At 54.1% G+C, this 14,636-nt stretch overlaps 4 protein-coding genes across 4 annotated transcripts; 3 read left to right on the plus strand and 1 right to left on the minus strand.

Moving 5' to 3' along the window:
* Positions 1-2,282: 2,282 nt before the first annotated feature.
* H257_16909 (hypothetical protein) lies at positions 2,283-3,010 on the plus strand (the record flags this gene model as incomplete). The annotated part of the gene is made up of 4 exons (XM_009845522.1): positions 2,283-2,417; positions 2,483-2,575; positions 2,668-2,765; positions 2,950-3,010. The coding sequence occupies 4 exons, from the start codon at positions 2,283-2,285 to the stop codon at positions 3,008-3,010; spliced, it is 387 nt and encodes a 128-aa protein (XP_009843824.1).
* A 1,648-nt stretch (positions 3,011-4,658) lies between these two features.
* Positions 4,659-5,048, plus strand: H257_16910 (hypothetical protein; the record flags this gene model as incomplete). The annotated part of the gene is made up of 1 exon (XM_009845523.1): positions 4,659-5,048. One exon carries the CDS (start codon positions 4,659-4,661, stop codon positions 5,046-5,048), a length of 390 nt encoding a protein of 129 aa, XP_009843825.1.
* Positions 5,049-12,383: 7,335 nt separating this feature from the next.
* H257_16911 (hypothetical protein) lies at positions 12,384-12,868 on the plus strand (the record flags this gene model as incomplete). The annotated part of the gene is made up of 2 exons (XM_009845524.1): positions 12,384-12,459; positions 12,585-12,868. 2 exons carry the CDS (start codon positions 12,384-12,386, stop codon positions 12,866-12,868), a joined length of 360 nt encoding a protein of 119 aa, XP_009843826.1.
* A 163-nt stretch (positions 12,869-13,031) lies between these two features.
* Positions 13,032-13,522, minus strand: H257_16912 (hypothetical protein; the record flags this gene model as incomplete). Its single annotated transcript, XM_009845525.1, has 2 exons — positions 13,032-13,153; positions 13,390-13,522. The coding sequence occupies 2 exons, from the start codon at positions 13,520-13,522 to the stop codon at positions 13,032-13,034; spliced, it is 255 nt and encodes an 84-aa protein (XP_009843827.1).
* Between the last annotated feature and the right edge of the window lie 1,114 nt (positions 13,523-14,636).

A 14,636-nucleotide genomic window follows, 5' to 3' on the forward strand; every position in this document is an offset into this window, starting at 1 on the left:
TCCCTGCATGGCGGGTAACTTCACCTTTGCTATGAAGGCGGAGCTAAGGGCGTATTCGGAGCGACTTTTGTGTCAGCGGTTTTTGGCTTTTTCCACAAGCCGCTGAAATATCAGCGACTTTTTGCCTTCACTGACATTGGTTAATAACAGAGAAAAATCAACCAATCATACGTCCTAAAATTCATTGTCCATTTTCAGCTCTATGACAGAAAATTGTTGTCGAGTAGTGGCTGTGGTGGCCAAATATTCAGGCGGCGAGTGGCGAAACGACATAGAGTAGATATAGCGCATGAGAACTATGTATCTACGCAAGTCAGTCGTAAGTCGGCGGCTTGGAAATATAGACTGCCACGCTAATGGCGCACCGGTAAAGGTCAAACCGACCGACAATGCTATGTGTTTCAACCTTGTGCGTCGGTGTGACCTTCTCTTTCCCGAAGGAGTCGTGCAGTCATCACTACTAACTCTAGGCATGCGCAACCCATAAGATCAACGCCTAGCTAACCTGAAATCAGTTTACACTACACAGAGCCTGGGGTTCAGTAAGAGTAGGAGGTCGCGCGGGAGGGGAATGTGTACAGCGTTCGATGCGTTGTGTGTGCAGCTACCTCGACATGGAAATGACTTACCACAGCCGTGCTTCACATGGGTAAAGTTCTCCCGTCGAGGACCTACCAGTACACACCGGAGTGGAGTGATGAACCACCGGCACCCGACAAGGGCGTGCTTTGGGCGTGCTCCTGCTGATCTTGAATCCAGGGATGCGATTCACTTCCCGACAGACTTCAACCCATGCCGCCATCACCTTGCCGTAGCCCGCTTCCCATGGCTTCGACAAGTTGACTTGCTTGAGCAACTGGATGTCGTGGAGCAGTCGAACTTGTCGGGACGGGATTGGGCGTCGTCGACTTGTACGACTGGGTTGGCTGGGCTGTCGATTGTTGACATGGCAGGAATCGAAGTGAAGGAATGGTCATCAATTGTTTTATTATCCGGATGTTTATCGGAATTGACGATGTATCTACCTCAGCAAAGTTTGGGAGATAGAGGTGCCTGAATTTCCAAAATGTGTTGAGATTCACACAATTTGGAGAACGTGATTTTAGAGGCTTAAAGATTTATAGATTATTTTGTGCTATCTGACTGTGAACTCAAAAGTGGACTACCGAAAACTCTCTAGTGTACGACCGTGCTATGGAATTACAGTAAGCCCACATGTATGTCGCCCTAGTGTGAAGAACCCTTGACAAAGCAGGAGTCACTACCTGTAGAATACATGATGGTAGTCATATTCGACTATGGAGTAGATAGGCTTACAGTAGTATGATGAGCATTGAAAGCTGGCCTCGAAGTGGACACTCGATTGCAGCTACAGTGTCACAGTTGCAAATACATGATCCGGATCCACGTGGCTGTACCCCGCCACACAGGTTGAAGACAAAGTCAGACCCGAACCCACAAGCAACCAACGACGCCGCTACGTGCCATGGAAACAGCAAAGGACTGCCGCTCCTTTGCTTTGGACCACACACGGCCCTTTATGTTTACCAGCTCCAGATGGATGTCCTGCTTAGCTTAGCCGTTGCGTTAGATTGTTATAACGATACCAATTCACTTCGCAATTTACCAACTAATGCGCCTTCCTCTGCGTACGCGCATTTACACCTGGTAGCACTACACGTTCATCCACGGCCTATGTCTTCCTCCTCCTCCCCCATTTACACAAAGCAACTAATCCTCGACCTCATGTACCTGGTGTTTGGGAACAAGACACCGCAATCCTTCTCGGTGGTCTCTCCCCCATGAACCAAGCTCGTCTAGTGGAGGGCATCTGTCGACTTATCGACCAAGCCGTCACGGATACTGTCACCCCCCTGACTGCACTTCATATATGCAGCTCTTGAAAGCCAGCTGTCCACCATTGCAGCCCATGATCGTAACTTTGAATAATTACACGCACGCAGTCCGAGTGAAGGCGAGCGCTGAACGTACGCGCTCCATAACTCCGACCAATAAAGCCCCTCACGGCTCAAGCCGATCATGCTCGAGGTCACGAAATTCGGTGGAGCGGAGTCGGACAAACTCCTCCGCTGGATCCTCCAAGTTGAGACGGCTGCGAACGCGCAGTGTCCTGGATGACGACACTCGAGTCGCATTCGCGATATCGCACTTGATGGGTCGTGCCAAAGACTGGGCGTTTTCCAAGCGTCTCACGGTCCCCTGGTGCGTGACGTTATGCTGGTGAAATTCGGGAGAGAGATGCACGTGACGTTATCGTGTAGATGCATCGCAACCTGGGCCAGGTGCTAGGGGCGCTGCCGCCGACCACGCGCGTATTTTGTGGCCACGAGTACACCCTCCAGAACCTGAGCATTGCATTGTTTGTCGAACCAGACAACGTGGCTGTGCAAACCAAGGTACTACTACTAGTACTACTAGAACCAACCGGTACTGTATGGCAGATCGCGTGGGCGGTGACCAGGAGGGCGAAGGGCTGCCCACGGTGTCGTCCACGCTGGCCGACGAAGTGGCGACCAAACTGTTCATGCGCATCAATGAACCGACAGTTGCCAATGTACTACTATGAGTAACTACTACTAGTAAACACTACTAGTACACACACACACCGTACATACATTCCGAGACTCGGCAAATGAATGTTTGTAGCATGCACCCCGAGGGTCGCGGCTGGCAGACGTTATGACGCACCTGCGTCAGATGAAGGACGACAACGTCCACCACGTCGCCGCAGCGCGCGTGAACGCGTAAGTAGCATGCATTCTGCTTGATTTCTTTGTTGTCTTCATTGGGAATGCATGTCTCATTTTTCTTGAGAATGTTGGTCACAGTACGCCTCCACCGCCCCGGTGGTCCATGGCGAGTTGCTCGGGCGATGGGACGAACGGGCATGAAGGGTCTGTCTGACTGCTGGGTCGTGTCCTTCTGTAGGCTGCTGCTGGAAACGTCGAGCAAGGCCACGTCCGCCACCCAGGGCGACACTTGGCGATGAAATCTCTGAATTTTGCCCTAAGTCCATCACAAAATACGAGCGTTAGATGACATTACTACCGACAACAGGCCCAGCTAGTATATTGTAACTGGGTCACCAAACCAACGCTCAAGACGAGCCATAAACAGAGTCCAGGATAAACGATATATACACACATTGTAGTGTGTGACACTGTATGGTACACTGTACATAGCGTGGTCAAGTGCGAGTCGCACAGATACGTGGGCACGCCGGACGCGATGGCTTCGGTGATCATGGAGTTGGAGTCGGCATGCCGTGACAGGCTTCTCCTCCCTCGACGACTTCACGCACGAAATGACGTCTACGTTCCTGGCCCCTCAATAGCGACTTTCGTTATCGCGCCAAGTTTCTTGAATGCAAACAAGAAAAGCGTTCCCTCCAAGAGTGTATCCACGACTTCGCTTTTTGGAAGCGAACATAAACGACGAAGAATCGCTTCCTGAAGCGATGCACGTCACTGTGTTCATGGCCGGGTTGAACCAAGGCCCCGCACGGACTCAGCTGTTCCGCGAATATCCCACCACGTTCAACGCCGCTGTTCGAATGGCGCTCTCAGAGTCGTTTTCATCGACGCTCGCCCACAGGCGCATGGGTTCCTCCGACATGGAGTGTCAGCGGTTGCTCATGGTGTTGAAGACCACAAATGTTTCAACTGCGGTCGGGTGGGTCATCTGTCGCGGGCTTGTCGTTCCCCCCGCCCTGTCAATTCCGATCGTCCGCGTCCCCAGCACACACCCTCCTTTTCGTGCGGTCCATCGCGCCGCCAGCCCCGTTCGTTCCAGATCCCCGCTGGGGCGGAAAACGGTCGTTCCCAGTAGGCGCGAAGCGGTCTACTGGGGATGTACTGGGTCTATTGGAGTTGTGTGGCGCGTTGACACACTCCATAGCCCCAACCTCAGACACAGATCTCCTTCTGTGTCGTATTGGGTTCCAGCCCAAGAAAATGCTGTGCTTTTCCCTTCTCATGCCTTGCTTCCCTGCCAGACTCACTGTTCTGATCGATTGTGGAGCGTCTAACAACTGCGCTAGCCGCTCTACCCTTGGTCGATTAGGTTTTGTCCCTCGATCGGATAACTCCGATCGGGTCAGTGTGAAGATGGCTGACGGTCATATCGCGTCTCAACCCCGCGTTGTGCCTGGATTCGCTATCAAATTCGATGATCGACTCCATCGAATCCTTCTTCGTGATCGATCTCTATGAGTGGTGGGATATCATATTGGTATGTCGTGGTTGGAATCTCACCAACTCTGGATCGCCTGACAAGCCAAGACCATTCACAAGGTCACTTGGCTTTGCAACCAATAACCTTGGATTCATCGGCGCGTTGCCGACAAGTCCCCCCCTTCGACTTTCCCAGCCGACCTTCCTTGCCATCGTGGCGATGAGTAATGAACCCGCCTCTTGTCCCGCCTCGCCGCGTTTGCTGGCCCCAACGCAGCTTGGTTCGCAAGTCTCGACACCGTCGCCGTCCTTAGCCCGCCATCGTCACGGACGATCGCCGTCAAAACGCTTGTTTGTGAAGCGTGTAACCTGGACGAGTTGCCTCGGACATCCTCCAAGATCCTAGCATTGCCAGATATGAGTTTCAACGCATCCCTCCGTGCCCAATAGATCCGGGGTATCGCTATGATATCCATTGACGCGGAATTGGATCTCCTCTCGACGTCCACGGCGGACGATTCGGTTCTACCACCGCCAGCGAAATCCCAGATGTGGTCCCTCCCTACGAACCCGTATTTCGACCTCCTCCGCGAGTTTGCGGACGTCTTCCCTGACAAAGTTCCCAGTCACCTCCCTGTCGACAAAGGCGTACGACACGAGATCGATCTCCTGCCGGGCACGAAGTACTGTGTCACGCAGCAGTGGCCGCTTCCCCGCGAGCAAGTGGAAGCTATCGACGCGTTCTATGCCGCGCGAAAAGCCGCCGGACATGTCCGCGAAAGTATTTCGCCGCACATAGCCTACGTTCTGTGTCAAGAAACCCAACGGCAAGTGGTGTTAACCAGGATATCTTGATACGCGCGCGGGCTGACCTTGGTGTCAGGGCGTTTGGTCGAAGGAGTGCAAATGTGAAAGTGATTATAGCTATTAGACCAGCTAGCTAGCCCATGCCACATCTCGTGTCCCTGGTCTGATGTCAGTGTCAGAGACGGATAGTGGCTCTATATCTACATATGTAATGGTGTAGTCGTGATCAACACCAATCTGGCTACGATCACCGCATGTGATCGTACCACGTTTCACGGCCTGTGGCTGTCTTGGTCACTCAACCATAGCTGCCCTCCTGGCTCCGTTAACACTCCCCATGAGGGACCAAAGTCATGCCAGTGCCATCGAAGAGATTTTGCAAGGAAACACGTGTGGCTATCTTTGTCATTGCGTCGGCCAACATAGCCTTGGTCTCAATGTATTCGAACGCGATGGTCTTGTCTTGCACCAGGTCGCGGACAAAGTGGTGGCATATGTCAATGTGTTTTGACCGGTCGTTTACGGCTCGGTTCGCGCTCAACGCAATGGCTCCCTGGTTGTCATAGCACACGACAGTTCTCTGGTTGGTGCCCAAGTCAAGCAAGATCCCACACAGGAATATGCATTCCTTGGCTGCAGCGGCCATGGCTACATAGTCGGCTTCACATGACGAGGTGGCAATGGTCTTCTGTCGAATCGAACGCCATGAGATCGGCCCCCCGTTGAGGATCCATATCTGGCCGCTGATCGATCGGCGGTCTGGTTTGGGTGCCCAACTTGCGTCGCTGTAGCCATGCAGCTGCATGGTGCCGAATCCATACGCAATGCCAACTTCCATAGTGCCTTTGATGTATCGGAGTACACGTTTAGCCCCTTCAATGTGCTTCGTTGTTGGCCGATGAAGGTAGCGGGACAGGCGTTGGATGGAATGGGCAAGGTCAGGGCGTGTACACGACATGAGGTAGACTAGGCTCCCCACCATTGACTGGAATACGTCGACATCGGCTGGCTCCCCAGGTTCGTCCCACTCGTCTTCGGAGCCCACAACTTCTGGCGTTGCAACCCGAGAGCAGTTCTCCATTCCGAAGCGCTTGAGCACCGCCTTGGCATAAGTTGCTTGGTTTAGAGTCGTGATGCCGTCAGCCTGGCTGATCTTGATGCCGAGCAGATACTGCAATGCACCTTGTCGTTTCAGGCGAATCTTACCATCGCCTTCCATGGCGTCAAGGACCGCAACAACAGCTTCCTTCGTAGATGCCGCGATCAAGAAGTCATCCACATAGACGCATAGCAGGGTGATCTTGCCGTTTGACGTCCTAGTGTAGAGGCATGGATCATGGAGGCTTGGAACAAATCCGATCTTCTTTAGTCCAGCGTCGCAGTAGACGTTCCAATGTAGGCCGCTCTGTTTCAACCCCCACAAAGGGCGGATCATTCGGAGTTTGCTGCCCATGGGTCCGAGTTGATGTCCAGGGGGTTGGTCCATGATAATGCGTTCGTTCTCCGGAAGGAAACTCTGCAGGTATGCATCGACAGCTTCTGCTTGCTCCATGCGGTATTCGTTTGCGGTTGCAAAACTGATCACGGTTCGTAGCGTCACCAGCTTGACCACAGGTGAGTACGACTGAAAATAATCAACGCCTTGCTCCTGCGTGGAACCATTTGCCACCAATCGGGCCTTGTAGCGCGTCACGTTCCCCTCACTGTCGATTTTCTTTGCGTATACCCAATGACACCGGAGGGATCGTTGAGACGTCGGTACTTGTTGAATCTCCCAAGTCCCGTTTGCAGTCATGGCATCGATGGCTACTTGCTCGGCTTGTTTCCATTCCCTCGCTTCTGTGCTGCGCATTGCAGCATTGTGTCCCCGCGGAACATCAGTCTCAATGTTGTAGCAGTAGTCCAATGGGTCCATTGATGCGTAGGCGTACCCTTCGTCAGGGGACCGGTTTGGAGGTCGTCGAGGTCGGGTGCTGTGGCGTGGTTCGTTGCGTTCAACATTTTTCCGAGCTCCATGGGCATTTTCTTGGCGCTCCTGGTGATTTTGATCCCGTAGGCGAGCGTTAAAATCCTGGCCTCGGATGGTTGCATGGGGTTGCCCATTGTTGCCGGTGGGGGTATGTTGTAGTTGTCTCTGGCTTCGTTCATGGTCACGATCTCTTTGGGTGCGTTCTACATCTCGTCGGGCCGCACGAGCGTCGCGTTCACTGCGTTCGTGCTCACGCTCTCGTTGGGTTCGCTCTGCATCGCGTCGGGCCGCACGAGCGTCGCGTTGACGGGCCGGAATTCCAAGCAAGTTTTCAAGGGAGTGGCGGATCGTTCGTGGAGGTAGTGACGAACTGGAATTGCGTGGAGGCAGTGCAGGACCAAGGGCATGCGGGGCATTGGCATCATTAGCAGGAAAACTGTCGTCGTCGGAATCGTTGCCTGCGTTGTGTGGTGGGTCATCGTGGGGATGGGCGTCGTCGTCGCCTCCGTCTGTCCCACCATTGTCGTCAGCACTCTCCCCATCCTCACTGCCAGAGTCGCTGGGATATTCCTCTGGTAGATCATCGTGGAGGAAAATTGACTAAAAAAACTTGACGTTGACTGAGAAGACGAGTTTGTTCGCGTCGAGGTTCAAGAGGCGGTAGGCTTTCTGGGTGTCGGAGTAACCCAAAAAAATGCACTTGACAGCTTTGGGTCGTAGTTTGTCTCGTTTGGCCTGGTATGGAAGCAGGTGGAAACAGATGCACCCCCAGACTTTCCAATTTGACAAGTTCGGCTTCTGTCCGAGTAGAAGTTCGATGGGAGATTTGACTCTGTCGACTGAGTTCACGAGGCGGTTTCGAAGAAATGTTGCGGTGTTGATCGCTTCTCCCCACCATACACGGGCCATCGAAGCGTGTGTGAGCATCGCCAGGGCCATCTCAAAAATGGTTCGGTTGAACCGCTCCGCCTTCCCGTTTTGAAACTGCGAGTCGACGGCGGAGGTTTTGTGCTTGATTCCGAGTGTTGTTAAGGACTGGGAAAACTCCTTGGATAGGTACTCTCCTCCATTGTCCGATCGGAGGCACTTGAGCTTTGTACCAGTTTGGCGTTCGAGCCACGGGAGGTATTCCATCAAGAAAGCATCAGCTTGGTCGGACTTGTTGCGTAGGATCTTCGTCCATGCGTAGCCAGAAAAATCCTCGATGTAGGGCAGCATGTATCGGCCACCACCATTCGTAGTGGTTCGCATGGGTCCCTTGATGTCACTGTGGACTAGCTCACCCAGGGACCAGCGTCTGATTGCGCGTGGTGGATGTGGGACTCGAGTCATCTTCGAGGTCTGGCAGCACTCACACAGGCTCAGTTTGGAGTCAAATTTTGGGAGCTCGGGGCACTGCATGGAGCTCCAACGCATGTTCTCCAACATGACGTGGCCCATGCGAAAATGCCACAGATCAATGGTTCGAGGTGGCAAGGTCGTCGATGTCGGGGGGGTGGAGCGAGCGGCTTGAACGGCATCCCCGACAACAACGCCCACAAAATCGTCCAAATGGGTACAGACGTCACCTTCCAAAATGAACAATTTGGAACGTGGATCAAATCGAGCAGTAGCTATTTGACATCCACCTGCACGGATGGAACAGACTTGGCTAGAGAACGACACATCAACGTCAGGGTTGTCGACCGTTATGCGAGAGATTGATACCAGGGTGTTCGTCACACTTGGTTCGTACAGCACGTCGGTCAGAACCAGGTGAGCTCCATCGATGCTGGCAAGTCGGACCTTGCCCATCTGTGTGATGTGCATCCGGTGCCCGTCAGCCACAACAACGGATCGCTCACATGCGACGCGGTCGTATAGAATGTCGAGGTTCCCTGTGATGTGGCACGATGCGCCAGAATCCACAACCATGCGGAGAGTCGACAGTGGTAGCGACGATTTACGAGAAGAAAGTTCGTGAGGCTGATCCGATGGCATCTTAGGTCCGATAGAGAAGAGGTAGTCCTCGTCATAAACTGGCTCTGATCTCACGGCATTCGCATGGGCTGATGGTGGGGCGACCTGCCGGGGTTCACGTTGTCCACGCCCCCGCCTGCTTTGGCTAACTTGGGTACCACGGTCTGGTCTCCGACAGTCACGAGCCCAGTGTCCAATCGTCCCACAATTGTGGCACTTGTCGTGGCCTCGAGAACGTTGTCTCTCGTCCCCGCATTCGATGGGTGGCCTTCGATCGTGGTGGACGACAAGTACAGCGTCGTTCATGTTTCGCCCTCGGACCTTGAGAATACCTTCCTTTTGGAGATACTTGTACTCGGTGATCAACTTGGTTACGGCTATCGGTACAGTGTGGAACTCCGCATTCGAGTCCATGATCATGTGGCTTACCATCCGCATTTCCTTTGGCATGAGCGATAGCAGCTTGGTTACCCGAAACGACGGCAACTCGTTCAGTGCGGCACGATCCAATCGGCGCGTCAAGTCGCGGAATGAGCCTAGGAACTCCTCGAGGGGAACGTTCTTCCAGTCCCAGCTGAGCGTGTGGTACTCTTCCAGCAGTGCGACACGGTCGGCAGCTCCGATCGGTTCATGGATGGCTGTCAAGTTGTCCATGGCAGTCTTGACCAGCAGGGCGCCGTCCACGTATTGGTACTGTGACTCGCTCAAGCTCTCCGTGAGTATCCCAAGTCCCCGGAGATTGTCCAATTCATTGTATTCAAACCCATTTGCCCCTTGGGCAACGGTGCCGTCCCAGTCCAGGTAGTTCGCCAGTCGCTTTGTTTGAAGTTTGGCGATAAACCACACGCGCCAGGAGGCGAAGTTGTGGGTCATCAAAGTGATGGGCGGCATCTTGATTTCGATTGGTTGACTTCCACCAATCGCAGCACTTCACCAGTAAGTTGGGCTCAGAACCTGTTAACCAGGATATCTAGATACGCGCGCGGGCTGACCTTGGTGTCAGGGCGTTTGGTCGAAGGAGTGCAAATGTGAAAGTGATTATAGCTATTAGACCAGCTAGCTAGCCCATGCCACATCTCGTGTCCCTGGTCTGATGTCAGTGTCAGAGACGGATAGTGGCTCTATATCTACATATGTAATGGTGTGGTCGTGATCAACACCAATCTGGCTACGATCACCGCATGTGATCGTACCACGTTTCACGGCCTGTGGCTGTCTTGGTCACTCAACCATAGCTGCCCTCCTGGCTCCGTTAACAAGTGGCGTATTGTTCATGCCTTCAACAAGCTGAACACCGCCACCATCCCGGCTCAAACATCAATCCCCCGCAAAGATGTCATCATTGACGGCATGGTCCGTTCCAGCATCTTTTCCACCATCGACTTGCGCGATGGCTTCTATCAAATCCTGGACGATGTGCCCAAAACAGCGGTATCAACCCCCAGCGGCATGCTCTGGGAGTGGCTGGTGATGCCACAGGGGCTTTCCAACGCCCCCGCCACGTTCAATTATGGTGACCGCAAAGTTTCGCGCCCTGCGTGACTTCGCCCCCTCATATTTCGATGAAATCTACATCCACAGTCGCGCGTCGGCAACCTCTTCGGATGCCGAGGTACATCGCGGACATCTCCGCGCGGTTTTCGAAGTCCTCCGCGCTAACGGCCTTTACGCCAGCCAACCACGCCAAATGTCGCTTTGGCGTCGACGAAATCCCTGTTCTCGGTGACTTGGTGGGTGTACGCGACTGTCGGGCTGATCCCGGCAAGATTCAGGCCATTGAGGACTGGCCCACCCAATCCTCCGTCAACCACCTCCGGCGTTGGTTAGGGCTAGCCACCTACCTCCATAAATACTCGACGAACTTCGCCGACCTCGCCCAACCATGGTTTCGTCTTTTGGTTTAAAACCCTCCTTGGGTGTGGGGGGACTCCTGTCAATCCTCCTTCGATGCCCTCAAGACCAGTCCATTCTGGCGCTTCCTGACTTCGGGCGTCCATTTTCGGTTGTGTGCGATGCATCCAAATTCGCAATTGGATGTAGCCTGAAGCAAGCCGACGCGGACGGACGCGCCCGTCCCGTGTCATATCAAAGTCGAAAACTTCTTCCGGTGGAACGCTCTTATCCCGTTCACGATCTCGAACTTCTGTCGATGAAGTACGCCCACATCTAACTCCTTGGTAGCAAGCCCTTCGTGACCTACATCTACGGATCACGTCTCCCTCCACACGGCGACCAACTGGCCGCACCTCTCGCAGTGAATGGATCGTCTTCGCTTGAGTTTACCTTCACCGTCCAGTACAGTACAAACCTGGTAAGGACAACATCCTTGCTGACGCCCTCTCTTGGCGCCCCCCGACCTAGCCCTCCATACTGTCGGGTTCCTCCATTTCGACCTCCAAAATCGCATCCGCGCTGGTTTACGCCTCGGATCCCACGTGTTCCGCGCTTTTGTTGGCACCTGCTTAGTCAAAGCCAAGCCGTTCCGTGTCATTACTGCATCGCTATTTCGTCCGCGATGGTCTCTTGTACTTTAACCCATCTCGCGGCGACGAACCTCGCATCGTCGTACCAAGCGACGCGCCATTACGCGTCGCAATTCTCCGGTCCTTCCATGACTCTCCCAGCGGTGGCCATTTCGGCAGCGACAAGATGTTCCACGCGGTCGCGCGTTCATACTGGTGGCCGCGTCGCTATAAATCCGTGGTTCACTACGTCGCTCATTACGACGCCTGTCAACGCACTAAGATCACCACGACCTCCAAAGCGCACTTCCGACGAACTTTGGTCGTCGATCAGCACGGACTTTATGTGTGGCCTTCCGCGCGATGTTCGCGGCCATACCGGCATCATGGTGTGTGTCGATCGCGCCTCCAAGTACTGTATGTGGTGGCAATCCCCGTCAAGGACTCGGTGAGCGGCCACGATGCCGCCCGCCTCTTCTTCGACAACGTCTTTTGTCGTTTCGGCCTCCCGCGATCCATTGTTTCCGACCGCGACCCCCGTTTCACTGCTCACATCTGGTCGACACTCATCGACCTCTGCGACACTGACCTCGCCATGTCCACCTCCGACCACCCTGAGTCAGACGGTCAAACCGAGCGCGCCAACCATGTCCTCGAGGACATTCTCCGCTCCTACTCCGTCCGTCAGTCCTCCACGTGGAGTACCCTCTTACCCCACGCAGAATTTGCATACAACACTTCGTTCGGGCGTCCACCGGGTTCTCGTCCCATTAAGCGGTTCACTTGTAGCACCCCTGGTTGCCTCAACTCCTAGACAGTCCTCGCTTGAGGGGGGAGGGATCCAAATCAACGCCCCCAATTTCCCGATCCGGACAATACAAGATGTAAAGTCCTTCGTTTCCAAGCGTCAATCTGTCATGCAACATATCAAAGACAACTTAACCGCCGCCCAGCAGCACAAGCTACCCAAGCCGACAGGCGCGGTCGTTCAACATGGCGATTTTCCAAGTCGATGACCAGGCCCTCCTTTACAAGTCCGCTATCCCTACCCATGCGTTCCGCGACAGTGGTCAACATAACATCAAGTTGTTAAGCGCATGGCACGGCCCCTTTGCCGTCAAGAAAGTTGTCAGCCCGACTCATACACCCTCGACCTGCCACCAGCTTGGCAGATCCACCCAACCTTCTATGTAGGAAAGCTCAAATTATACCTTACACCGTTACCTACGACTACCAACGGTGCAACGACGGAAGGTGGTCACTTGGACTCCGCGCTTCGACCCCATCGCAAACCCCTGCAGTGTTTGGCGCACGTTGGGCACCCGCAGGTCACCAGTACTTGGTCCAAGACGGGCCATCTGCAACATGGAGATCAGACGCAGAGACAAGAGCATCCTCACCTCAAGAGCGCGCCGCATGCGAACGCGGACTGCGAGCCGGGAGACTATATCTGCGGGCACCCGTCCGCTCGCAGCTAGTACCAAGTCGAAATTAGTCATCCCGTTCGCCAACAGCCCTACAATGTGCGGCAATTGGTCCAGCCACCGCTGCAAACGCGTTTCAACAAAACCAAGACGACCACAATAATGTACTCAACATCGTCTCGTTTTGGTATCGTACGACCCCCAGCGCGTCGTAGCTCTAGTCCGAGATGCGTTCGCGCATCTTGTTCTTCCAGTTCACAAATTCCGCCAAGGGAATTTCCAAAATCGTCATGTGCTCGAAGGCACACACCAGCCACCTCCCCTGAGTCTCGAACAACCCTCTCCGACAAAAGAGTGAGATATCGCTCCACCAGCTTGCGCAACGCCGGTGTCCACCCCCAATCCTACAGCCGCGAGTAAAGCTGCTACAACACCCACAATCGGCGCGTTATGCCGTTGATGTAGTCCAGAGAGACGCCGAGGACGAAGTCGTCCTGTTCGTGAAGCTTCAGGGTGCGGACATCCTCCAACCCAACTGGCGCCGCTTGCCCAACCGGTGCCTCTTTCACCTGTACCAACGCGGGTGTCGCTCTCGCTTTGTCTTCCCCGCTTGCCCCTCGGCAGCTTGGGTTGCATGCGCTTCGGCCTTGCTATCGACACAGCCATTGACTGCTCGGTCGCCTGCTCCATCTCCCGCTGGAGTCCCATGTCCTCTTTCTGTGCTCGTCGAAGGCCACGATCTCATTTTTTAGCAGTTCCCGCAATGTCATGGGTCCCACTGTGCGCAGCGCCGTTTGGTTCCAAATCAACAGCTATATTGTGCTCCACATCGATCCGCTGCTCTTCCTTCTTCATAAACAAGTCAAGCAGCGGATCTTCACGCCCGTCCGGGGCCATTGCTCCCCGTGAAGAAGAGCTCGTAGCTGTCTGAGTCGTCTCCCGTCAAGTCCACGACCGCTTTGGCTTTCTTCGGCTGGTCTTCAGCCATGCTGTCAAATTCAACAATGCCATCCACGATGGTCAAATTTGACGATCGCCAGTTGCCAACGACCAATGGCCATTAACCACGACCCACTTGATTCGCATCTTCCCATATACTCGTTTGAGTGTGGGAGGGTGTTACAGTTCCGGATACATGATCCGGATCCACGTGGCTGTACCACGCCACACATTTTGAAGACAAAGTCAGACCCGAACCCACGAGCGGCCAACGACGCCCCTACATGCCAAGGAAACAGAAAAGGGCCGCCGCCCTTCGAACTACCCCGGCCCTATATTTTTACCAGCTCCAGATGGCTGGTCCTACTTAGCTTAGTCATAGCGTTAGATTGCTACTACTCTGGTCCGTAATGACTGTCCACTTTACCGTTTTATTGGCGGAATTTTTATAAAACTGCATTGCTGCCTACGCTGATTGGACAGATCGACGGCGCGTTATCTTGGCTTTGATTGGTGCTTTTAACCACTCAAATCCGAGTTTTCGTCGCCGAGATATCGCTACTTACACTCAACGACCACGGCGGGAAAAACACGAAAACTTACGCCAGTCTTTCATAACACAACTCTACGCCTTGTGCTCGCGTCTCCACTCTTTTCTTTACATTGCGCATGCCCCGGGCCAGTCGCCCCCACGGCACGACCTGTACAGACTCGTCGTGGGGTCGGTCAAACCTGACTGACCTCGAGCAGCGCGGAGTCTATGAACGGCTACTAGCCTTGTCGATAGAAGGCAAACTCCATCACACGGCCTTCCGAGAGGTCGCGCAGATGTTCCACTGCCACCAGCGCACCGTAAAGCGTGTTTGGAACCGCGGACAAGCCT

This window comes from Aphanomyces astaci (assembly GCF_000520075.1).
Source record: "Aphanomyces astaci strain APO3 unplaced genomic scaffold supercont1.94, whole genome shotgun sequence".
NCBI lineage: Eukaryota > Oomycota > Saprolegniomycetes > Saprolegniales > Verrucalvaceae > Aphanomyces > Aphanomyces astaci.